The sequence below is a fragment of the Schistocerca nitens genome, chromosome 6 (genome assembly GCF_023898315.1).
Source record: "Schistocerca nitens isolate TAMUIC-IGC-003100 chromosome 6, iqSchNite1.1, whole genome shotgun sequence".
Taxonomy (NCBI): domain Eukaryota; kingdom Metazoa; phylum Arthropoda; class Insecta; order Orthoptera; family Acrididae; genus Schistocerca; species Schistocerca nitens.
In genome coordinates this window covers 714,424,829-714,451,796 of record NC_064619.1, presented here as the reverse complement: position 1 = coordinate 714,451,796, position 26,968 = coordinate 714,424,829, and the positions used below count along the sequence as shown (strand labels likewise).

The following is a 26,968-nucleotide window of genomic DNA, read 5'->3' as shown; positions in this document are numbered from 1 at the left end:
CAATCAAAATACAATGTATGGGCACATCCAAGTGAAATGCTTTCCTGGTGAAAATCTGCACCCTATTGACTTTATTCACCAATGTAAGGATATGTTTGTTGTAGGAATGTCAGATAACATAAAAATTAAGTTAGTAAAACGGTTTCTAGAAGGGGAGGCCCTATCCTGGGCAAATGAGAATAATGATTCTTGGAATACTTTTGAAGAGTTTGAAGCTAAATTTATTTGCAAATTTTGGTCACAATCCATACAAGCCAGATTAAAGTCAGAATTTCTAAATGGACCAGTGTATAGAGGGAAAGTAGGGGGAATGCAAAAATTTTGCAGAGATCAACTGAAAAAACTTGCTCATTTAAATAACTCTTTTGATATTATGACACAAATTGATGTTTTAAAAAGAAGATTACCAGAGAGACTGCAGTGGGAATTGGTCCATGGACCAGACGATTCAATGGAAGAGTTCCTGAAATTTGTAGATAGATTAGATAGGGCCTTGGAAAGAGAAAGTAACCAAAGTTTTGGCTCTGGCAACAACCAGTATGGGGGGTGGAACAGGAATGTAAATAGAGATTATTATGGGAGGAGAGACTTTGAAAATTCTGGAAATAATGCTCCAAATAGGGGAGATAGGAGATATGAAAATGATTTCAGAAACAATACACAGGAGGGAGGATGGAGGAGAGATAACAGGAATGATAGAAATAGGTATTGGGGAAGAGAACAAGAGAGAAGGGGGTTTCTCGAAACTAGTGAACAAAATGGTAACTACAAGCAGACAGACCGAGGGAACCAGCCGGGAAACGGTGGACAGTCCCACTAGATGTCCGTAGTTTTGGGGCTAGACAATATTATGACAGGACAACACATAACCGAACCTGGAAAAGGAGAGGATACAATATAAAGAGTAAATACCATGAAAATACTGATGTTGTTAGAATGAATAAATTAGAATTTAATAAAAGGTTTTGGGATACTATGAGTAAAAGTGATACAGTTAATAAAAACTGTGTTCAAGCACAGGTAGTTAGTGAAAGTGCAGAAGTTGAAGGTATTGCAGAGTTCCATAGTTGGGCTGAAAAGGATACTGGTGTGAATAACAAGTCAGACACACCACAAGTAGAATCTATTTTGGGGGGTTTATTTGATATGAAGGGGGATGACGAAGTGTTTAATGGAGCCAAAGACTCAATTGCTGAGATTCAGATACATAGGGGGGAAACTGAAGATGGGGTTGTTGTTGTTGAGGAGGAAGAAGAAGTAATAGAGGGACATTTAAATAATGATCCTAAATCAAGTGATGTTATTGATGAGAGTGTAGAGGAAGAAATAAAAGTATTTGTAGAATTGAAAAGTGATGATGAGATAAAGGTAAGTGATGTGACGAACATGGGTAATAATGAGGTTAATTTAAGTGAAATGCAGACTAGGGAATGTGTATCTGAGAACAAGCTATTGCCTATTGGGAACTATGAAATGCTAATCTATGAGAATGGTAATAATAATAATATTAAAGAAAATATAAACGGATGGAATGTAAATGTGTGTTTTCAAGAAAAAGGGGAAAAGTTTTTAGAAGTTTTGTGGAACAACTATGGAAACTGTATAAACAAAGATGTCTTTTGGAAAGAATTAGCAAAGGTAAGTGCAACCTTGTATCCTACATGGTGGACAAGAATCCGTAGTGGACTTTATAAAAAAGGGGGTGAAAACAGTAGGTTGTTAAGTGACAACACAGTGTTAAAAGGAACAGATGAAAACAAAGGTTTACGTTTAAATGTCAATGCTTTGCAAACAGAGAGGGATGTGTCTAAGTGTAGGAGAGAGACATTAGACTTAGGAACTAAAGGAATTGAAAATGATCTATTGTTTGAAAATACTGAAATAGACAAAGATGTTGAGCTAGGTTATCTATATGTTAAAGTAAACATTGACATTTGTCCATTTGAAATAAAAGAAAGCCCACATCCTAATGCGTATAGACTTATCTTCCCCAAATCAAGAAGGTTATTTGGATTAAGAAACATCACTGAATTGAAACCATATAAACATGATTAAGCACATTTCCCTGTTTGAATACAGTTACTTACCCATTTTCCATAAAGCATGTGATCAGCAAAGATTTTTACTGGATGTGTCAAGTAGCAACTACCACTCATACTACAGACCCTGGAAAAGTTCCAGATTTCTGAGAGAATGTTTTTATATTTTTATTGTCACCATTGAATATTAAATTTGGAGACATCTTCTTTACTTGCAAGGGGCAAGTTTAACCATGCACCCAAAGAGGTGACAAACATTTATTACTTTCTTTTTGTATTGTTGAATATGGGACATGATTGCACCAAATAAAAGACAATGTAAAAATTTTGGTGCAAGACCCATCATTGTGTTACTATTGTTTTCTTAGACATAAGATTTGTGGACAATTTTCTACAGCTAATCAGATGTTCACCAAGTTTGATGTTTGTGTTATGTTGTGACCAATTTAAGTGTCCAATTTTAGTATTCATATGTTCTTGTACTGTCTTGACTATGTGTCTCAATGGGAGACAAGTTTTTTAAATATTTCGTTTCTTTTTTAAATGCATATTATATCCATACATGTGACTTCACTAGTGTGTGTATTTATATATCATGTCCATACTTATAATTATGTTCTTGGTTTTCATTTCTTTTATGTGGCTCAAAAGGAACAGACAGTGGCAATATTTTCTTATGGACATATGACCTGTCCATCTATGTAATATATTTATGTTCCTTCTATTATCTTGATTATTCTGTGACTCAATGAGAGCTGACTTTGAAATAATTTACATATATTTTTTTTTTATATCTTAAGATCGCATGTGATATATTTGTGTCTGTTTCTGATCATTTTCCATGTGGCGCACTGGGAGCAAAGATTAACAATTTTTTTTTTACTTTCATATATTACTAAATATTTTTATTATGCTGTCATACTGATTGACATAACACAAAGTGCATTTGAAACAACACAACTAAAATATTTGCAGGAAAAAGTCATTTTTGAAACGTTGTAACGGTCCTTGTATACATACACATTATGCATAGTAATTGACACATTTTTCCTAGTCGGCTAATATCATTATCATTCTGTAAATGATATTACCCGAGGGGGGTATTGTAACGGAACATATTAAAGGCTTTACTTTAATGAAGTATGCGATCCCTTCCAAATTCAACCAGTTTAACGAGTATTTATGATTATAGAAAAGTTATTGTGTATGTTAACAATGATTGCACAACATGTCTCCATAAACAGTCAACCCATTAAATTATACTGAATAACTGACCCACACAAAAGTTAATATCACTTGATCACTGATACAGCAAATGCCATCATGTAAAAACACTAAGTTCATCTTAAATAATTAGTATGAAGTACGAAAAATAGTGGCCAACATAGGTATTTTGGATCTCCTTAAATAAAAATCGCCCAGTGAAACCTATTTGTTCACTAGGAGCGTTTTCACTCAGTATTCACGTAATCAATCCTATTTTAGACGAAAACCAATGTAATTCTTCATAATTCATGTTACTTACTTATTTATGCAAATTAGAGAAGTCAATTGACAAACTTCTAAAAAACGGCCTTTTTGTAACAGAGAATTATTCTGTCAAGTCAACAAATCTGTCTGTCATTTTCATAACATGTTAAATTATGTCACTCGATGCAAATTAATAACTTTTCTGCACAAATTATGATAACAGATGTACATGTGACTCATAAACTATATCTCTTTTTAGTAGTTCTTTGACAATGTTATAAATACAAGCAGCGAGAAGGGTTGAGAGAACAGTCGGAGGCAGTCAGAGCAGTCGGAATGTCACTTTGGTGAAGTGTGTTTCTGTGTTATTGTTTGGCAAAACAAGTCAAAGAACATGTAAAGGAAGTACTACTTTGTGTTGTGTTATGGTCTTTGGTGGACAGTGGAATTAATATGGCCACTAAAGGAATAAATGTTTGATGTTTACATATGTGTTGGTTTCGCTCGTTCTTTATCATCAAAAGCACATGAAAAACACGGAACCTCATGTGTTTACCCTAGACAACACAAATTTAGAGCCAGCATCAGCAACGAGACACCGCAGCGATCCAGCAAGCAGCAGCGATTACTACAATACAATATTTTGTAATGGCGCCAACCTAACATCAAGTGCTAACAAGCTCCGTAAATGGGAGTGAAATAGTGCGTTTATCAGCAATTAGCAAAAGATATCTACGACGACTTTTGGCGGTCCATTTACAAGTCCCACAGGGCTCTATTATGGGTCCTCTACTTTTCCTTCCAATGTGTACAAGTGCTAAGATAAAATTTACTTTGTTTGCTGATGATGCAACAATTCTGGTAGACAATTCAACAAATACTAATCTTGAAATCACTGTAAATGCAATTTTTCAGGAGACTTTTTGGTTTACCTCTAATGGATTATCACTAAATTTTGAAAAAACTAAATTGATTCAATTCCATAAAAGCCAAAATATCAAAGGTGAGATTAATGTTAAATACAATGATGGGAATTTAGCAAGAGTGGAGTCAACAAAGTTCCTGGGTCTACTTGTTAATAACAATCTAAACTGGTCCTTACACATTCCTTAGCTGTATAAAAAAAAACTAAGCTCAGCAATTTACACTATTCATGTGACTGCTTCCTTCAGTGACTTAAATACGTTGAAAGCTGTCTATTTTGGTTATTTTCATGCCTTGATGGCCTATGGAATTATATTCTGAGGAAACCAGCCAAAGGCAAACAAAATCCTCATAGCCCAGAAAAGAGTCATTAGGATTCTGTGTGGTGTCAGTTACAGACATTCCTGCAGGAAACTCTTCCAAGAACTGAGAATACTCACAACAGTATCTCAGTACATTTTTTTCTCTCATGTGTTTCTTGAGTAAAATTCATTCCCTTTTTGAAATGAACAGCATGTATCATAGCTATGACACTAGGGTAAAGAATGATGTACATCTTGGGCAAAAGAATCTAAGTATGGTGCAAAAAGGAGTACACTACTCTTGCATAAAAATATTTAATGCTCTCCCTCAGGCAATAAAAATGTCCGTTACTGATCCACCTACTTTTAAAGATCAACTTAAATAGTATCTTCTAAGTAAAACCATTTCTCACTGGACAAATGTATGTATGAGAATATGTGAATTGATTTTGATCTATTGTAAGTCTGTTCAATGTAATTTGTAACTTTTTACAAAAACAATTCTTGTAAACATTTTTTCTATGTAATATATTATTCATTGTACAACCTATTATTATAAAAAAATGTCTCAAATCTACGTAAATGACACATTCTACACCAAAGCGATTTATCGCTAATGGGTCTACAGAACACGAATGAAATAAATAAATAAATAAATATATGGAGAACTGAACATCCCTACATAGTGGTGGAGTGCAAGCGTGCCTTTCCAAAAGTGAAAGTGTGGTGTGGATTGTTGAAGGAGAGGGTTATAGGTCTCTTCTTCTTCATGGAAAAAGAATGCAACAACATATGCAGACATGTTGGATCTGTGTGCTGTGCCACAGCTTCCTTGTGAAATGATCTTTCAACAGGATGGCACATCATGCCATACAAACACTGTGATGGATTTCTTGGGTGAAGTGTTCCCAGGTTGGGAAAAGTATCCATCAACTGCTTGGCCCCCTAGGAGCACAGACATTACACACCTTGATATTTTTCTGTGGGGATTTATCAAGAACATAGTGTACCAGATACCAATTTGTGATCTACAAGATCTGCACCATTGCATTCATACAACTATTGCAAATGATTCACCTGCAATGCTGCAAAACACTTGGAGAGAATTTAAAGCTTACCATTAAGAAATATCTCAGTTATTTCTCACATTATTACATTTTATGTTTTTACACATTTTATCTGGACACCCTGTATATTTCTAGATTTTTCAGTTAATAATGGCTCAAGAAACTTTGTAGATGTAGACTTTCCCAGGATGATTGATGTCTATCTATAAGCGTATACCAGTCCAAGTTTTTCATAATTTCTGTGACAGTCTCACATGGTTAAAACAAACCTTGAAACATTTATGCTGCCCTTCTTTGTATATGTGGCACATGTCCTGTTAGTCCCATTTAATATGGTTTACAGAAGTGCAAAGTGTTCTAGGATGGGTTCCACAACAGTTTTGTAAGCAATCTTCTTTATAGACTGATTGGAATTTCCCTGTATCCAACCCTTGAACTGACCTCTGCCACCAACTTTACCTATGGCTGAGCAATGTGATCATTTCATATCCTCATCAACAGTTACATCCAGGTTTAAATGAGGTTGATTGATTCCAACTGTGCTACATTGATATTGGAGCACTGGATTTATGTTTCTGCATTTTGTGAGCATACCGTTTTACATTTCTGAACATTTAAGATGAGTTGTCAACATTTGCACCATTTGACACGTTATCAATATTATTCTAAATAACTTCATCTTCTGAAACAAGTCCAAGATAACTGTTTATATTGACTGACAGGTTGTTAATCTACAACATAAACATATTATTTTTCAGTTCTAATCATGCAACTACACTTAAAACTACTAGTTTTTAAACAAAAATTTGTTTATGAGATATGAGGTGTCAAAAAGAAATTATTATAGGTTGGACTGAAAACTTATTTGCCACCTGATACATATTTTGTGTTGTTGGGAAAATGAAAAAAAAAAAACATTGATATTTTTGTACAAAAAGCCAAGTAGTGTAGTCGCCGTAGTATAGTGGTCATGATACTGGAGTGTTGGGTGGAGAGTCCCGAGTTCAAAACTCACTTGAACTGAAACATTTTAAATTCTATATTCAGTCTGAGTACATTCTAGAAGTATCCACAAATGGCAAGAATCATTGTACTGGAATGTTCTGTAGCTGTATATATACTGTATGTGTTCTGGCTGGAGGCAGTTCGCTCCGCGTTCTTGTATGTGCAAGTGCTTAATAAACCTCTGTTAAGTGAAGTTAATGTTTGTCATTCATCTGCTTACACCTTCCTCTATGTGACATTATTCTGGTGGAGGCACTGGGTATTGGAACTTGTTATACCGCACATTATTGACAACACAGTGGCTCCCATCAGGCCATGACAGAGCCACCATTTATGTGGCAAGAAACCCAAGTTCGAGCCATATTCAACATATCGCAATCTATCAGAGACAGAAGAAGAAGAGGACATCACGATGACAGCAATTGTGTGCCGCCACATGAGACATTCTTCTGGGTTCCCTGGTGATGATGGCCAAGATCCAAACAAGTGGCTGAAGGTATATGAGCGTATAGCCAAATTTAACAAATGGGATGACACCATGTGTTTGTCGAATGTATTTTTCTACTTGGAGGGCACTGCCAAGCAATGGTATGAGAACAATGAGTAGAAGTTCACCAGCTGGGAAGTATTCCAGGTGGAACTGCGCAAGTATTTCAGTGACACACAATGACAGAAGTGCAAGGCTGAAAATAAATTATAGTGCAGGGCACAGTGTCCAGGAGAAACAACAGTGTCCTGCATTCAGGACCTCTTGGAGCTGTGTAAAATAGTGAATTGAGGAAGATAAGATTGCACATCTCATGAAGGGTGTTGCTGAGGACATGTATCATGCCCTACTCCTGAAGGAAGTTTCAACAGTAAACGACTTCATAAAATGGTGCCAGTATATCGAGACAATGCATCAAAAAAGAATTACACGCAAGAAGTTTGAATGGCTTCCAAAACATCGTATCGATGTCTGTGATGGAGGAAGAAATTGATTTCACAAGTGTTCGTCATCAGATAGAGAGTGAGGAAGTCCAGAAGGCACTTGGATTGTACAGCGAGCAAAAAACTGAGACTCTTCAAGAGGTCATAAGGGAGGAAATGGAACAGACATTCAACCCAATCTCTCATTCTTCATTTACCTTTAAAACAGTAAAAAAATTGAGATACAGGTGAAGTTTCATTCCTACAATGCTGCATGAGGAACCTGTTTGGGCACCAAGGAAGACTGGTGTCTGGAGGACCCAGGATAACCAACCAGTATCTTTCCACTGTGGGCAACCAGGACATGTGGTGTGCTATTGTCAAGAAAGGTGGCGGATATTTGATGACGCCTGTGCCAGAAGACAGCAGACTGATTATAGCTGACACCAATTCTGGGATGACAAAGATGAACAAGAAGATGTGGGTTCAGGATGACATAGGTCACTATCACCTCAAGCTATCCACTGGAGAGGTCACTCCCCAACATGCCGATCAAGGTCTCCATCACCGTTTAGAAGCTCCAGCTAATCACCTAGATGCCACAACCTGGAACACTAAAGGGTACGACCTTCCTTGCAGGTGAGGCCACTGAAGAGAAAAATCCTTCCCCATTGATCACTACAAAAATGATAGGAAACTACATCAATATCCTCATGGATGGCTGACCAGCCCAAGCTCTTATGGACTCTGGAGCATCATATTCATTCATTTCGGAGAAGTACCGTCGCCAGTTGCAGAAAACCGTATTTGTCGACAACAAAACATCTCTGCTGAAGGTGGCTAATATATAAATAATAATATGTAAAACCTACAGGAAGATGTGTCATTTGTGTGGGTATAAGTGGCCATACACAGCAATTAGAATTCATCATCTTACAAGAGTGTAGTCATGATGTCATTCTCGGATGGGACTTTTTGAAAGCTTCTCAAGCAGTTATAGATTGGGATCACTCGAAGATTATGCTAGATGAGATGAGATACTGTGGACAGGAAGATGCACATCCAGGTGTGTGAAGACTATCTGTGCTGGATGAAGTGATCATTCCTGCAGTCAGTGCTAGAAACGTAGCTATCATGTGTCATGCCATGCATCAACCCATGGCTCTTGTAGTGGAATGTAAGAGAAGCATACCACTGAAGAATAACATGGTCATCCCAGCCTCTGTCATCTCATTTCAGAACGGATTCAGTGAATTGTGGATAGTTAACTGTCGCCAAGAATAATTTGCGATGAGGTAGAGAAAATGATGAAGAATGACAGCATTCAGCCTACGCAGAGCCCATGGTTGTCACCAGTGGTACTCGTCAGGAAGAAGGATGGCAGTTGGTGCTTTTGTGTTTATTACAGGAATGTTAATAAGATAACTAAACCTATTCCCCCAAATTGATGATACACTAGATTGTGTGAAGGGGGCTAAGTTTTTCTCAACCATGGACATGTACTCAGGATACTGGCAAATCGAAGTAGGTGAGGCTGGTCATGAGAAAACTACATTCATCACCCCTGAGGGCCTGCATGAGTTAAGGTAATGTCGTTTGGTTTGTGTAATGCACCAGAAACTTCTGAACGAATGATGGCTAATCTTCTAAGGCACCTGAAGTGGACAATATGTCTATGTTATTTAGATGACATTATTGTGTTCTCAGAGACATTTGATGAACACATAAAAAGACTGAGGACAGTTCGTGTCTCCAGCAAACCAGACTGAAACTTAATCCAATAAAGTGTCTCTTTTGAGCAAAAGAAATCAAAATACTTGAGCACCTTGTGTCAAATGAAGGTGTGCAGCCAGACCCAGAAAATATGAGATCTATAATAGAATTTCCTATTCCTAAAAGTATTAGAGATGTGAGAAGCTTCCTCGGATTGTGTTCTTATTACTGTCATTTTATCAAAGACTCCAAGAGTTGTTAAAAGCCAATGCTAAATTTATCTGGGGTGGGGCTCAACAAGATTCTTTTGATGTGCTGTGAAAAGCTCTGACGACTGACCGTGTACTTGGTCTATATGATGAGAGAGCACTTACAGAACTACACACAGATGCCAGTGGGTATGGGATTGGTACTGTTCTGCTGTAGATTTCAGATGGAAAAGGGAAGGTTATAGCCTATGCTTCTAGGACACTTGCAAAAGCTGAGAGAAACTAGTCAACTACAGAAAGAGGATGTCTTGCTGTGATCTGGACCATGTGCAAATTTCGACAGTATCTCTATGGAAGGCCATTCACAGTTGTTACAGACCATCATTCACTTTGTTGGTTAACAGGTCTTAAGGATCCAACAGGATGACTCGCCAGGTGGGCACTACATCTTCAAGAGTATGACATTACCATAGTGTACAAAAGTGGAAGAAAACACCAAGATGCTGACTGTCTCTCAAGAAACCCTGTGCAAAACCATCAAGACTTTGATGAAGATAGTGACTGTCTCACTACACTCCAGGATGTCTCTGCTGAGCAGAAGAAGAACACCAATATATCTTAAAGTATGCTTGCCTTAAATCAGTCAGAGGATGTGAACTGACAATTTAAGGTAGTTAATTGGTTACTTTGCAAGAAAAACTTTGATCCATTTGGAAAGAGTGATTCCTAAATACATGTGCTTAGATGTCCTACAGAAATTCCATGACACACCAGAGGCCGGACATTTAGGATTTATTAAGATATACGATAGGATCTGCAAGAGATTTTTCTGGCCAGGTTTATTTAGGAGTGTTTGTCACTATGTGTCACATTGGACTCGCATTTGGGAGGATGACGGTTCAATCCCACATCCAGCCATCCTGATTTAGGTTTTCCGTGATTTCCTTAAATCGCTCCAGGCAACTGCTGGGATGCTTCCTTTGAAAGGGCACGGCCAACTTCCTTCTCTAATCTGATGAGACCAATGACCTCGCTGTTTGGTCTCTTCCCCCAAACAACCCAACCCCAACCACTATGTGTCACATTATCGAGAGTGCCTGAGGAGAAAGGCAGTTCCTTAGAAACCACCTGGCTGACTCATACCAATTCCACCAGCCGAAACGCCTTTCCAGTATGTTGGGATTGACCTCCTTGGACGATTTCCGCCATCTGCTAGTGGCAATAGATGGATTATTGTTTGCACTGATAATCTGACGTGCTATGCCATAACAAAATCTGTGAAAACAGCCGAAGCATCTGAGGTAGCCAAATTCATCGTAGAAGACATTATATTAAAACACAGTGGCCCAAGGTTGTTAATTACGGATTGAGGGAAAGTTTTTCAATTGAATCTCGTGACAGAGGTAAACTGTCGGTGCAACATTACTCATCACATGACGACTGCCTACCATACGCAAACTGATGGGCTTACAGAATGCCTTCTATATTCGGTTTGAGTACATTCTAGAAGTATCCACAAATGGCAAGAATCATTATACTGGAATGTTCTGTAGCTGTATATATACCGTATTTGTTCTAGCCAGAGGCAGTTTGCTCCACGCTCTTGTGCAAGTGTTGAATAAACCTTCATTAAGTGAAGTTAGTGTTCGTCATTCATCTACTTACACCTACTTCTTTCCAAGACACTGACAGCTTTAATGAGTAAAGAAAGTAATTTTTTTCTTCTAGTATTGTGGATATGGACATCACTAATCTCGTTAAGCTGTGATGAATTATTTATTACACACACACACATGATGAATCACCTAAAACTTACACCACAGATATTGAGGAAATGGGAAGTGCCATTCAACAGAATAGATTGGTAGTCAGAGGCTCATACTGTTAACCAATAAACAGATTGTAATAATACTTAGGAAGTATGTTTTTTGTCCAAACATAGATTTATTTAAATGGAACAATGCATATTGACATTAATAAACTAAAATTAAGGTAATGTAGAAAGCCAGTGGAGTTTGTTGTAGTGTTCTAATGCAAGCCATTTATGGGATATCGTGTTTTGAAAAGTTCCCACACTGACACTTGCACAATACCTGTGTTAACACACACTAAAGAAAGACACAAGCACATACACTTGTTGAATGGATGACCACTAATGAGAAAATTGACCATCACAGATTGTGTTCAAAATGGTTACTGGCAGCAGCAATACACACTTCCAGTTTGGTATGAAATGATTTCTGCACATGTGCTAGCATTTCAGTGGAGATGTCCAAGCAGACCTCAGTAATATGTCATTGCATATCATTCATCAGGTGTAGTTAGTATGTCACTGTAGACAGTGTCTTTCAGCTTTCCTCACAGGAAAAAGTCTACAGATATCAAATGCAGGCAATGATCCAACAAAGATATAGGTCCTCTGCATCCAGTCCAATGATTTGGAAATGAATCGTGAAGATATGTTGTAGTAATTTGTGCACTATGGGCTAGACAGCCATCATGTTGGTACCACAGGTTCCTCCTAGTCTGCAGAGGAATATCTTCTAGTACCCAGGGAAGATGCTCTGTTAGGAGGCTGCTATACTTGTGCATGTTCAGTGTTCCATCTATGAAATATAGGCTTATGAGTGGATGGTTCACTATCCCAACAGACCAGTAGTGCATGTTTTGGTGTTTATCTGGTCATGATTGGTATATGTGGCTTCATCACTAAATAAAATGCATGTTACATCCGGAGTATCCTGTCTCAATGTCCATGTACAGAAGTTACCACAATCCTCATAATCATTTTCATGCAGCTCTTGATGGAGAGAGATGTGATTGCGGTGGATCCTATGTCAATGGAGAATGTGTAGGACATTTGGCTGACTCATCCTAGTTCCTCATGTGATTGCACTTTAGCTAATGTCCAGATCAATTGCAACTGTGGCAAGAACATTAATTCCCCCCTCTTCTCTTGTCACTTGTTTCCTTTTATTACATTATCTGGGTGTTACATTACCACCTTCACATAACTGGTTGAAGAGATTTATAATAATTGCTGAGATAGTTGATGTCTGTTGGGCCTTGTGCCTCATACACCATACATGAATGAACTGCATTCTTCCTACACTCTATATACAGCATGAACATGTCAGCTTTTTCTGCATTGGTAAATCCCATCATCCACTCACCACCATCCACTCACCACCTTTACCCAACTTTTAGTTTTTTATGTCAATAAGCACTGTTGCATTTAAAAAAGTGTATTTTTGCACAAAAATACAGTTTCTTTGTACTATCACAAACTTTTTATTGGCTAACAATACAAGCCACTGGATACCAATCCATTCTGTGAACACTGCACATCAATAGCATTTTCCATTTCCACTTCATTTCCAGTGTATGTTTCAGATGATTCACCATATGTGTGCATGTGTGTGTGTTAGAGAGAGAGAGAGAGAGAGAGAGAGAGAGAGAGAGAGAGAGAGACTGTAAAAAATATTGAAGCACCAAGAAGGAATTGTGGGACGTTAACAAAAGTTGGTAGGCATATTTGTACATCTGAAAGATGATGTCTGTTCAAATCTCATGGCAGTCACATATGAGTTGTGCTAGTAGCTCCACTATGAGGATGCAGCTCAGCTTTGCTATAAATACACACTGTAATGGTCTGAGTGTTAGTTACCTTTGAGATTGGATGTGATGAGTTGATGTTAGTCAAGAATGCCTCTGAGTGACAAAGACACCATTGTCAACATCTCACTGAGTAGGAATGGGATCATGTAATAAGGCTACAGATGGCCACATGGTTCTATCGAGAGGGAAGACGACGGTGTTCAGCAGCAGTTGGCACCACAGTGACAAAAAGTTCTGTTACTAATTGGTTACTTCATGGGTAGCTTGGAGCCAGAAGCCCTGTAGTGTACATTTCACTGACCTCAAATCACCACCATCTCTGACTTCAGTGGCAGGGTGGATATCTGTTGTTTTTTCTGATGTAAGTTGGTTTCGCGTTGATGCGAGTCAAGGCCACATGTTGGTAAGGAGGAGGCCAGTTTAGGGCCTGCAACCAACCTGTCTGTGTGCTGGACACACTGGACCTATACCTGAAGTTATTGTCTGGGATGTGATTTCCTATGACAGTAGTAGCACTCTCATGGCTATCACATGCACCCTGACCAAATTTGTATGTCAGAGTGGTGATTCAACTTGTTGTGCTGTTTTTCATGAACTGTATTCCACATGATGTTTTCTGCCATTTTGATGCCCAAATGCCTTTCATTTAGCATTTCTGTATCTCCACACCTACAAGGTCTATTCAAAAAATTCTGAAACATTCTTAATTTTGCACCAATGGTGCATCAGAGTGAAGTGCGGTTAGCATCCCTGCATGTGCCTGTGTTTAATGTGTAATTTCTGGAAGTTTCACTGCTGTATGTCTGTTATTTATTGTTCAGTGTTCTACTGAGTAGAATGTTGTGTCACACAGTTTATGTATTTCAAGATGGCAGAGTTATAGAAGCAAGGCATTTTGCATTGAATTGTGCATGAAACTCAAGAAAACTTGTAGAGACACACCAAAGATGCAGGAAACCTATGGTGATAAGTGCACGATCCATACTCAATGTTACAAATGGTTCACATGGTTTAAAAATGGCCAGATGGAAGTTAAAGATGACCCTCATTGGGGATGCCCTTCAACATCTACCGACTATGCTCATGTCAGGAATGCCAATGAAAATGTGCAAGCCATCGAAGACTAATTATCAAAAAGATTGCAGAAGAATGTAACATTTCATTTGGAACATGTCATGAAGTCCTGGCACAGCATCTCAGAATGCATCATGTTGGCACCAGGTTCATACCACAGCTCATGAGTCAAAACCAGAAAGACTTTCGACTTGCAATCTGTGAAGATCTTTCGGATCGCACAAATGAGAATGAGTTGTTCCTTAAGAGAATCATAATTGGTGCTGAGACATGGGTCTACAGTTATGATGTTGAGACCAAGGTTAAATCTTCATAGAGTGTTGGGAAAGGTTATCCAAGACCAAAAAAAAGCTTATCAGGAGAGGTCAATTGTCAGAACCGTGCTCATAATTTTCTTTGACTTTGAAGGATAGAATCATGAATTCATGGCACAGAGACAAACTGTTAATCGGTGGTACTATCTGGACATGTTGTGACACCTGTGAGAAAATGTGAGAAGCAAATGGCATGAAATATGGTGAGACAATTCATGACTCTTGTATCATGACTATGCACCTGTGCATTCATCTTTGTTGACGCGTGACTACTGCACAAAAAACGAAGTCACTGTGGCGCCTCATCCTATGTACTTTCCAGACCTGGCCCCTGCAAACTTTTTTATTTAGAAAGTTGAAAACCATGTTGAAAGGATGAAGATTTGCAATGGCAGATGAGATAAAAGAAAATTTGCAGATGGCACTTTGTGTGATTGAGCAAGAGGCGCACTGAGACAGCTTCCAGAAGTGAAAACAGTGTTGGGAGCAGTGTATCAATTGTGGAGGAGAATTTTGAAGGAGACCACGCACAATAAGTAAAAAATGTAATGAAATGATTTGTGGCATTGATGGCCAAGAGGCTCCATCTGGGGAAATTTGGCCACACAGTTGCAAGTCTTATTTCAGGTGACGCCACATTGGGTAACTTGCATGTTGGTGTTGATGAGCACAACACAACACCCAGTCTATGAGTGGAGAAAATCTCCAAGCTGGACCTGCTGCATGGTAGGCAAACACATTATCACTCAACAAAGCAGGCAGGCTGCACAATAAGTAATAAAAGGTAAGTGTAGAGCCATCATGCAGAATAATTATCTGGGAACCTATTCCTATCAGAACTTTAAAACCAACAGTACCATAGTTCATTTTCCAGTAGGTCTTCCCAAAATGATTCTCATTCGCCCATGTTTCATCAAGGTGATACTCTGTTGAATTACCTCCTGCTCTTCTATCATGCATCTCTAGAAGGGATGTGGTTCACGCTGTGTCTATGTCCTTCTTTGAACTAAAAGCTCTCTTCATAACATATTTGAAACTAATGCCTTTTAAAATTCTTCACATTGATGAAGTCTGATCTTTAAAGCCATGTGTAATTGTAACAAAACTTTGTTGTGATGGGCATTCACAATTCCATGGAGCACTTTGAAACATCACTGTCAAAACCATCCATTTGTGTTACAGGTTTCTTATGATTTCGATGCTTTCCACATGACATGAAACCAAATCTTCCTAATTTTCCTACAACTCTGACATTTCCTTTTACAATTCCCTCTTGTAGTTCTCTTGCTGACACCACATGATTCTGCAGTCTGCTCTTGTGACCTCAAGTGTCAACAGAAGAAATCCTACCTAAAAATTCACATTTGAAAAAGTTATAAAGGCATTAAGCAATCCCCTCAAGTACTTGTGAAACACTTCATGTTTATTGCTGTAACTTGACACTTTTTTAATCACTCTGCAACATTAACAGATACACATTCACAGCCATATTGCTATGAGAAAAAAGAACACCAACAGTTTAATGAATAATTTGGTTATTGTGAAGTACTGCAACAGTACAACATGCATTAGAGAGATTTTCGGCATCTAGTGGATCATGGCTAGCTGCTCAGAAAGAGAGGGAATCTTATTGGCTGCCAATGGCTGATGGAGGGGTATTTGCAGAATAGCTGAAAATTGGGCCACCTTCCTATATGATGCAAACTTTAAATCAGACTACTAAACTCCTATCTCTCTATTTACAACAACCCATGCTTGTGTTTGCCTATTATCTACACTGACCTAAATTTCTTTGGTATTCATGTTCTGCCTTGCCTTAGCCACATACTTTCTGTACACTACCTGGTGTAATGCCCTTTTTATCAACATACCCAGCAAACTATACCATATGATACAGTGCATGGGACTGTGTGCCCACATAAATTACAGTGGCTGCACACAACCAATGTCATCAGTTCATTCCTCAGGCTACTCTGCATTACCATGACTGAGTTTAACCCTAAAATAATGGGAAAAGGATGGCATGAAGAGGACAAATCTGAGGATACAAAGACCCTGCAAGTGGCATGAGACAAGCAGTGGCTCCTACTTATACTTGCTGCAGTCACATATGTTGACTCACCATTGCATTTCCCATCAGCACTCTGTCTCAATGTGTGCCATCCCACTACTGATGAATCACTGCTGTTGCTGCCCTCTGTTGGTCAACAATTTTAGTCTCCAACACATCTTCTTATGACACCAACTGTAATGGTATCAGCCCACTCTAACCCGCTTCTGACACCACACGTAATGGTGTCAGGCAGTTTGGAGTGAGCGAGTGATTCTTTGCTGGGGTTGGTACGTGGATGATTAATGCAACTTGATGTTGCTAAAGATCTTTATTGTCAACCATAAACAGACAATTTGCTGTGAGCCTTCAGTAACCAGATGACAGGCAATGGGTGTCAAATCCTGGGCCCAGATGCACCAGTGTTGATACACCTCTGTAAGCAACTCCAGAAGAGGGAGCCCAGTGGTGGGTGGCATTGGCTCTTAGCCCACTTCAGCAGCTGGCTGTTGCTGTGTCAGGATGGCCAGAGTGAGACAGGCAACTGTTGGACCCAGAACTGAGGGCTGTGGGGCATGGCAATGGCAGTGTTGGACCCCAGCATCATGGAGCTGGGAGGACCTCAGACCCCCCCAGCAGGCAGTCTTGTGGAGACTTCGACAGAGGAAACCAACATGATGGCTGGGCTATCAGGCAGCAGTCATTGGTTCTCAACATGGCTGAGTCAATGATAGCTGTGACAGAGGAGTGTCAACAACCACACATACTGGTGCACTGTGGGTGCCAATACAAAGCCCTGCAATGCTGATGATCTACTCATTTGACTCGGAAGTATACACACAATCAAAGGGGCTTGTTAGTGTGGAAGACAAGTACTACTGCATGCTTCAGTGCCAACAAAACTTCCTGAGAGCTGGTTATTGGCTGGAGAACTGGGTCACTATTGAAGACACTACCAGTATGGCAAAATGCTGCATCAGTTGGCTGTGGCTCATGCCCTTAATATGGTACCGATCTCTTATCTGCCCCCATTCCACTACAGTTGCATTCAAATCCCAACTCTTCCACTAATATTTCAGCTGCTCACCTTCTGGCCATCCTCATAGAGGCATAGAAGACAATCACTAGGCTCACTTTGAATAGGGATGGAAGATATTCAGATAAAATAGCAGTGGGAGAGTTGTAATTTGCACAGGTGCTTTTCCTAGACTTACCTGATGATAGTATCTGTATTTGGTAAAAACTAGATACAGGCAACTAATATCTTTCATTCACAGCTACTTTTAAATAAGATATCAATAAAACTTGCTTTTGTAAACATATAAAAGCACCAGAAAAACCAGACTAATTATTATGCAATTACCACAGGTTATATGAGAATATTAATGCATGTATACTTACACGTATTGAGGTAAGAGAGGATTTTTCAGATACATAGAGTATGAATGCTTCTTGTTCAACAGAACCAAATTGATAGCATTTTCAAAATAATTTGTAGGGTTGATGTTAATCTGAAACAGACAGATAAAACAAATGTAGCCCAAGCATCCTCTAAGACACATACAAAATCTTACAATATCCTAATAAAAGAATATTCATTCTGCATTGTAGAATGTACTTATAAGATGTACTGAAGTGAAAACTATTGTATACAAGTACACCCATACAATAGTTTGTAGAGTGAAGGGTAGGGGTGGGGGATGGAGATGTAGCCATGGTGGTATGGTGTATTTTTGATGTTTCAGAAGATGAATAGCAGCTTGTAAGTAGCCATAAAAGTGTTCCATTTCTGAAAAAAAGCTTTTTAAAAAACTACATGATACTGACATTTAAACCATTTTCTTGAAAGAAAAATACCTGTCTACACGATATTTTTTCTATTCACTGAGAGCGAGGTAAGGGTGAGTTAACACGATCCCCCTCGCTCTAGGGCAAGCTGAAGATATAGTGAGTCAAATAGCCAAAATCAAATGCTTACTTTTGTGCTTGCAACAGTTGAACATTAAACCAGCTGATTCATCTTTTATGGTTAAATTCCTGGAAACATTACTGATATTTACTGGTGAATGCGGCCAGGTGATCAATAAACCTAATGCTGTTGTAACTTCTTAGAAAAAGTAACAAAAACAGAGAAGCTTATATCAGAATTCATTGTGTACACTGGTGGCAACAAAAGCTAAATGTTGATTTCCCATGTTGAATGAGATGCTACTGGGAAAATTTATCAACATAAAGTCTGTCTACTAGTTTGGCATAACAGTCAATGTCAAGGTACTGGCTAATATGAAACAATCAGTCCAGTGCTCATTATGACACAGTTGCAGTAGTGTTAAGTATTACTGCTAATGAAGGTTTGGAGCTAGCACAATTTAATGTGAAGTCAGCATTTCTAAACTGCCTACTGAAGGAAGAAATATGCCTGTACATAAAACAGCCATAGGGATTTTGTCATGGCACCAACAGGCCATGCAAACTCTTTAAAAGTCTGTATGGTTCAAAATAATCTTCCAAGATGCTGATAAGCTTTAGTTGTTTAATATGTTTACGATGGACTTGTTGCTGGATACAAGCAAAGTATCATCAATGGCTTTCTGAGAATATGTAGAATGCATTCAGGATTATAGTGGAAGCTGTTGGATGTGTTGTGAGTATATTGACCAAAGATCACAACAATAGTTCAGTTTTTATCAGTCAAGCAGCTTATGCTGATTTAATAATGCAGAAGCAAACGCTGTGGGAACTCCAACTAAGATATATCTGTATGTCAAAGTGTTCATATGTATGAACAGTCAAACTCCTTATGGAGAAGCAGTGGGATGCTTGATGTATTTGACAGTGTCAAGACATCCAAACAGTTTTGTTTTGTATGCTATGTGACAGTTTCTGGAGAAGTCAGAAAATTGTCACTGGTCAATGGTTAAACTTATTTAAAAAATGTCAAAGGGAAATTTTCTATGGGACTTAGCTACAGAACTGATGAACTGTCAGGAGCACTTGAAGCATTTTCTCTAAGTGGACTTCTCTTCAAGTATAACAGTGGGGTAGTATGCTAGGCCAGTAAGTGGCCAGCCTGTGTGTCCCTTTCAACAGCTGAAGCAGAGTTTGTAGCTGTCAGTGAAGCTGCAGAATAAGTCATATTGTTGGCTTATCTCTCTTCTGAAATTACACTACCAAAAGCCCCCTGGATTATCAGTGGACAATCCAAATGAAATCTAGTTGGTGAGGCATTGTGAATTTCATACGTGCCCAAGGTATATTGGTGTGCATTTCCACTTAGTACAAGGTCTTTCAATCACTCATCATGTTTGCAGATCTCACCCTGGAAGATAAACCTTCAGGGATGTGGAATGAGTCAAGGTATACATAAATGTAAGAGACATCATAGAAATTATATCTGTATACTGTATTAGAAATACACTAATTCAAGAAGATAGACTGTACATTGCACATGTACCACAGGGCAGGCACTTTCACAAAACCACTTAAGGTGCAACTTGAGAACATTTGCATTATTTGTATTAGAGTCGACATAGTTGAATAAGTAATTGTGAGTGAAAGACATTTAGTGCCAGTATCTATATTTGCACTTCCAAGTAAAATACATCAAACACAACAACCGAGGAACATTATATTACACACATAAAACTCAGAGTGTACAATAGTACCAGACAGGTCTATTATATTTCGCATGATGCACTTTGCCACCATCTCACATGAAATACATTGTTTACATAATTCCAACAACCCCCTTTGAACATATATTTTGTGGTTTGCCTTCACGAGATAAACCAAATAGCCCCACAATCTTTTCAAATTTCTCTTTGTCCAAGGGTTTTGTCAGAGGGTCAGCCAACATGTCTCCTGTGAGCAGGTAGTCCACAGTGATGTTCTGTTGCTCTATGTTGTCCTGAACAAAATGGTACCTTATATCAATATGTTTTGTCCTAGCACTAGTTACATCATTTTTAGCTAGGTTAATGGCTCCTTTATTGTCACAGAAGATTGTTATAGGTTCCATGATTGAATTGGTTTCTATTTCACATATTAATGTGCCACAATGTTTCCTGTGTGGTGTAAGATAGCAACATATACTTGGGCCTCTATGGTGTGCAATACAACAGTTTTTTTCTTTTGACAGGACCAGGAATGAGGCCCCCCGTTAATTTAAAGCAGCAGTGAGTAGGGGAGTGTCTATCTCCTAATTCGCTCCCCTAGTCCACATCACTGTAGCCTTCTAGTTTTGCACTACCTTATCTGTGGTATCTTAATTTGAGGTTAGAAGTTGCTCTTAGATATCGGAATATTCTTTTTACACCTTTCCAGTGCTTTTACATTTGGGTCTCTGCAATATGCTCACTGCATTGGTTCCAAAAGCAATGTCAGCTCGTGACGTTTGAAACAAATATAACAGATTCCCTACTGCTTCTAAATATAGAACATTATTATCACATTCCACATCTGTATCATTTATATGTAACTTCACTGCTACTTCCAATGGAGTAGTTATGGGTTTACAATCACTCATGCCAAATTTGTTTAAAAAAAATTTCTGTTTATGATGATTGATTTATGCTCAGTTCTTGTCTCTCTTCATCCTTAGTGATATGCATACCTAAATAATGTTTAACTTCTCCCAAATCATGCACCTTAAACTTGGTTTGCAGCTGTTTCTTAAAAATTCTCATTTGGCTTTCATTTTCAGTCAGGATAAATAAGTCATTCACCCATATTGCCATTCTCTTCCCCTTGTATAGTATATACTGGGATCTGCCTTAGATTACTTCATATTCATATTTATTAGAGTTTTATGTAGACATCAATTCTAGCAATGTCCACTCTGTTTAAGTCCATAAATACTTTTTTTTGCAAATGCCAAATCTTTTCCCTTTCCAATCTGGTTTTCACGACTTCTCTTGTTGGAATGACATATATCTCCTCCTCCAACTTCCCATTTAAATATGCTGTTCTTACATCCATATGATGAATGGTTAAATTTCATTTTGGTGCCAAGGCTAAAAGATATCTCAATGACGCATACTTGACCACAGGTGAAAAAATTTCTTTGTAATCTACCCCTTGTTTTTGCAAATATCCTTTTATTACATGTCGTGCTTTATATCTTGGTGATGAATTTTCGAGGCTCTTCAAAGTGAATACCCATCTTGTCTGTAATGGTTTCTTATCTGCTGGCGTATTTACCCATTCAAAGGTTTCATTCTGAGATAAAGATTCCAATTCCCTCTCCATTGCTTCTTTCCATTCTTGAGAGTTCAGGCCACTCATTGCTTCTTCTACCATTGCTGGCTCACCATTAAAAGACTGGGATGCATACATCTCAAAATCCGGATATTTTTTTGGTTTTGGTATGTGAGAAGAACACCTTACATTGTTTTCTTCATTTGGTTTGTCCTCAAACTCATTGTCATCATAAATAGTCTCCATTTGCCTTTGACTGTCCTCTTCCTGTTCTTTACTTTCCCTTTCTTCACATAAGGTTTCACTCTTGAAGCTAGGTGCAGTTAACTTAGTAGCCTTGCCCTCTTCAGAGTCCTTTCCATTTTCAAAGAATACTGCATCTCTGCTTGTAACATCTCTGCCATTAAATGGTAGCCCTTTAAATTCTCACAATAGCCTAGAAAAATATACTTTTTAGCTTTTGGCTCCCATTTTCCTCTCAGCTGTTTTGGAATGTGCATCATTGCATCACACCCAAAAACCCTTATATTGCTTAGGACAGATTTCCTTTCTACCCATATCGCATGGGGGTTCTATATCTTAATGCTTTTGTAGGTGATATATTGTTCAAATATAAGGCCATTGATACCACATCTGCCCAAAAATCTTTTGATAATCCAGCATCAGTTATCATGCTCCTTGCTTTTTCGACAATGGTCCTATTAGCCCTCTCAGCAACCCCATTTTGAGATGGGCTGAACCTTATGGTAGTTTGATGCCTGGTTCCCATATTTGCCAGAAGTGTCTTCAATTTATGGTCAATATATTCTCTTCTGTTATCAGACCTAATGATCTTAATCTTCTTTCCCATCCACCTTTTGACCATCATACAATATTCCTCAAAAGTGTCACTCGCTTGGTATTTGGAACTAAGAAAATAAACATGAGTATATTGTGAATAATCATCAATAAGTGTAAGAAAATAATAACTCCCGTCTATGGATTCACACTCCATCAGGTCCCACACATCTGTAAGACCTCTGCAGATTTACTTTTACTAGTCTTAAAAGGTAGCCTCACTTGTTTACCTTTCATGCATATCTCACAAGGGTCCTTGGATAATTTTGTATTCCCTTTACCATATCCCTTATTAAAGACATACTCTTTCTATTTAGGTGTCCAAGTCTGCAATGCCATAAAAAACCTTCCGCTGAGTATGCTGAATAACTAACATTTCTATGTTTACTGTCAATGGTACTCAACTTAAAAATACCACTTTCATTACTTGCTGTAGTTATAACTTCACAATTTTCATTGTTTACTCTTGCTCCATGCATGTCAAAAGTAACTGTATTTCCCTTCTTGACAATTTATCCTACAGACAGTAGGTTAGTGGCAACATTTTTACATAACGAACATCATGTGCCATAACCATATTGAGTTCACCATTTACATTTACATGTAGGTTTAGTTTCCCAGCCACATGACATTGGAGCTTGCTGCCATCAACAGTAGATATTCCCACATGATTCTCATCTTTAACAACATAAAGAAGAGATTTGTCTTTAACAATATGCACAGATGCACCTGAGTCTAAAATCCATTCCAGATGACAACTAACCACATTTCCAAAAGAATTAAAACATAAGAGTGCCTTATCTTTATTATTGGCCCCTCTCTCTGGGCTATCAGAAACATACCTCTTTTGCTGTATGTCTGACTTTGAGTTTACTTTTTCTGTACACTGAGATGCAATATGCCACTTCTTCTGACATCTATAGCACCTCACTGATCTCTTCCTTTCATTTTTTGAACAAAGATCAGATGCAGTTTCCTTCTCCAATACATGACAGCTTGAAGTACTCTTTACAACTTGTAGGATTTTCACTTTAACACTGTTTCCCATCATCGGTATACCTGAGCTTTCCAGCCCCATAATCAGAAGCACATGCCTTTCAGGCAGTCCTGCCAACAGTAGTATCCCTATCCATTCGTTAGCGATCTCAAATCCAATGTTTCTCAGTCAGTTTGACATGGCTATTCTTTTGACGATATATTTATCTACACCCTTGCATTTGTCCAGCTGAGTGGTAATTAACTTACATAACAATCCTACTTTCCTAGTAAGACCTCCATCCTCAGATGCACTTTTGTAATTTGTCTCAGACTTCTTTTGCTGTCACAGCTTTTTCAACGTGAAGATAATTCACTGAGTCTACCAGTAACATCAACTTTGATTTTGCTTTTCTATCCTTACTTGAATAATACTGATCTGTGGACTTCATTGTCCCATAGGTCATCCGAACATAAATACACTTCTACTGCAAATTTCCATGTTGCATACTTTTTGCAACCCATAAGTCTTTCAATCTGCAGAATTTGTGCCATGCTCATTTTAATGATAACTTTGATCTTTCTTAACATAAAGAATAACACCAAAGAATAATACAAAATAGTTTCATACATATTGTAAGGATAACTTGCACTTCACACAAGTGCACTACTTGCAACTTTTCCAATACTTTCTCGCTACTAAAGTATGGATATACTTATTCCAAATGCATCACTGGGCCCATAACCTATTAGAGTCGACACAGTTGAATAAGTAATAGTGAGTAAAAGACTTTTAGTGCCAGTATCTATATTTGTACTTCCAGTTAAAATACATCGAACACAACAACCGAGGAACATTATATTACACACATAAAACTCAGAATGTACAATAGCACTAGAGAGGTCTATTATATTTTACATTATGCACTTTGCTGCAACCTCACACAAAATTTATTGTTCACACAATTCCAACAATTTACTAGTTATGATGAGATAAACATTTGTGGTGTTAAAATCAAACTTTTAGGGGAAGTGTTGGAGCAAACCTTTTATTATTGTTTCTTGGTAGCTGCCTTGTCACAGATGCTATCCTGAAGGACATTTTCATTCTACCTATTTATGTAAATCAGTTTTGTATGCAAAGACAAGAGAGGTTTATCCCATTATCATTGTTCTGTGTGTTTGTGTGAGTTCTTTGCTTTCATCATTGTTTACTAGTTAACTTTAACGGCCATTGCTTACACATTTTCTTTTGTGTATCTTGTAAACTTGTCTAATGCTATGCCCAAGTATGTAAAATTAAGTGTCATGAACACAAAATGAAAATATGGTATAACAGGTAGTAAATAAAGAAAAAAAATATAATAAATTTTTTGGGAGAACTGCTATTATAAAGAAGAGGGAGCAACTGCTCATTAAAGGTGGTAAATAACTGTTGTTTGTCTACTGTTGTACACTTAATATCTAGATGAGTATGACCATGAAAAGTGACTCTACTGAAAATTGAGGAGGGAGGAGGAGAATATTATTGTTGTCTTGTGGCTTTATGATGCTCAGCATCATTGTTACTAATGGATGTAAAAAATTATCAAGGATGACTGAACTTCAAAACTAATAAAATCTTTAATTTCAGTGTATCAGAAAAAATAATTCTCATAACATAAATAATTCCCCACACTAAAATACAGTAAGAAGAAAAAAATTAAATTCAACCAAAAACTGACCAGTAATACAAAATGTTTGAAATAATAATCATTAAAATGTTTAAATCTTTGGATGTGTGTTCTCTGTCTGATGCCACAATGTCTCTCTCTCTCTCTCTCTCTCTCTCTCTCTCTCTCACACACACACACACACACACACACACACACACACACACACACAGAGTTCTCTCTCTCACACACACACACAGAGAGAGAGAGAGAGAGAGAGAGAGAGAGAAATCTTCTTTGCATCAGAAATCCATAAAAATATGAGTGCCCTCTGGTGAGCAAATGGAAGCCAGTCAACTAAAATGTGGCATACTGTCATACTGACAATGGTACATTACAATGGAACCTCTTGGTGGAGGGAAAGATCCCTTATGTCATGGTAGCATCAGAATTAGAGTTATGCTATGAAGATTTCATCTCACCTCAGTGATTCTAAAGGGTTATGATACATCTACATAGTCAGTTACACAGACTGTTATTATCTTATACCTTCAGTCGCTCTTTCTCCCAATGATATATGATTCTGTTCCTCGGTTTGAGTTCATAGCATGCATCATGAAGCGTGACACACTGCATCATGGACAATATCATCTCATTTTCTTCAGTGCATTTAAAATCAGACGTAGCTTATCATTATCAACTGCAAATTCCTACAGTAAGTGAATCTTAAACATATATTTATACCTGATTTTTCCCTCTCTGATGCATACTTTTAACTTCATTTCTAATGTTTTCAGTTATCTAAGATCTTTATTTTTATTTGGTGTGAACATTAATAAAAAAGTCAAATTGCAGGGACAGATTCCTGACTGGAAATGGAGGCAAAAAGGTCCTATGAACATGTGTCTGAAAGTGTATTGTTGCCACAGTAGATGGTACTGACGAATTAAAGTTCCTCTGACCATGTGCCATGTGTTCCTTGTGTGTTGCAGGCTGTGTGATTGATGCAGCATACTGTGAGCAGCAAAATGGTCCAGTATTCTTGTTGTGAACAAGCCAAGATGGTACTTGTGTATGGCCAAGCAGATGGAAATGGTCAAAAGGGTGCACGGCTATACCAAAACAATTACCCTCACAGACACCAACCACAGTAAACAACATTTCAAGCCCTTTTTTGGGGTTTATGTGATTACGGATCCTTTCAGACAGACAAACATGCAGGGAGCCAGCAGACTATGTGTACACCACATTAGGACAACCATTTTCATCTACTTGGGCATACGCAAACACCATCAGCTTGTTCCCGACATGATAATTGGTCCTTTCAGACAGACAAACATGTGAGGAGGCAGCAGACATTGTGTACACAACATTTGGAGGACTGGGCTCTGACTCTCTACCATTTTCATCTGCTAGGCCGTACGCAAACACCATCGGCTTGTTCCCAACAAGAATAATGGACCATTCTGTGGCTTACAGTATGCTGCATCAGTCACACAGCCTGCAAAACATAAGAAACACATGGCATATGGTCAAAGGAACTGTTATTCATCAGCACCATTCACCATGACAATGATGCATTTCCAGACACAAGTTCATAGGACCTTTTTTCCT

General features: G+C 38.1%; 1 protein-coding gene across 1 annotated transcript in view; it reads right to left on the bottom strand.

Annotated features, from left to right (window-relative positions):
* The window catches only part of LOC126263117 (endothelin-converting enzyme 1-like), a 295,370-nt gene that overhangs the window by 61,696 nt on the left and 206,706 nt on the right, over positions 1-26,968 (bottom strand). Inside the window, exon 11 of the mRNA XM_049960128.1 lies at positions 18,096-18,205. Within this exon, the coding sequence (XP_049816085.1) occupies positions 18,096-18,205 (110 nt within the window). The remainder of the gene's footprint in view (positions 1-18,095; positions 18,206-26,968) is intronic.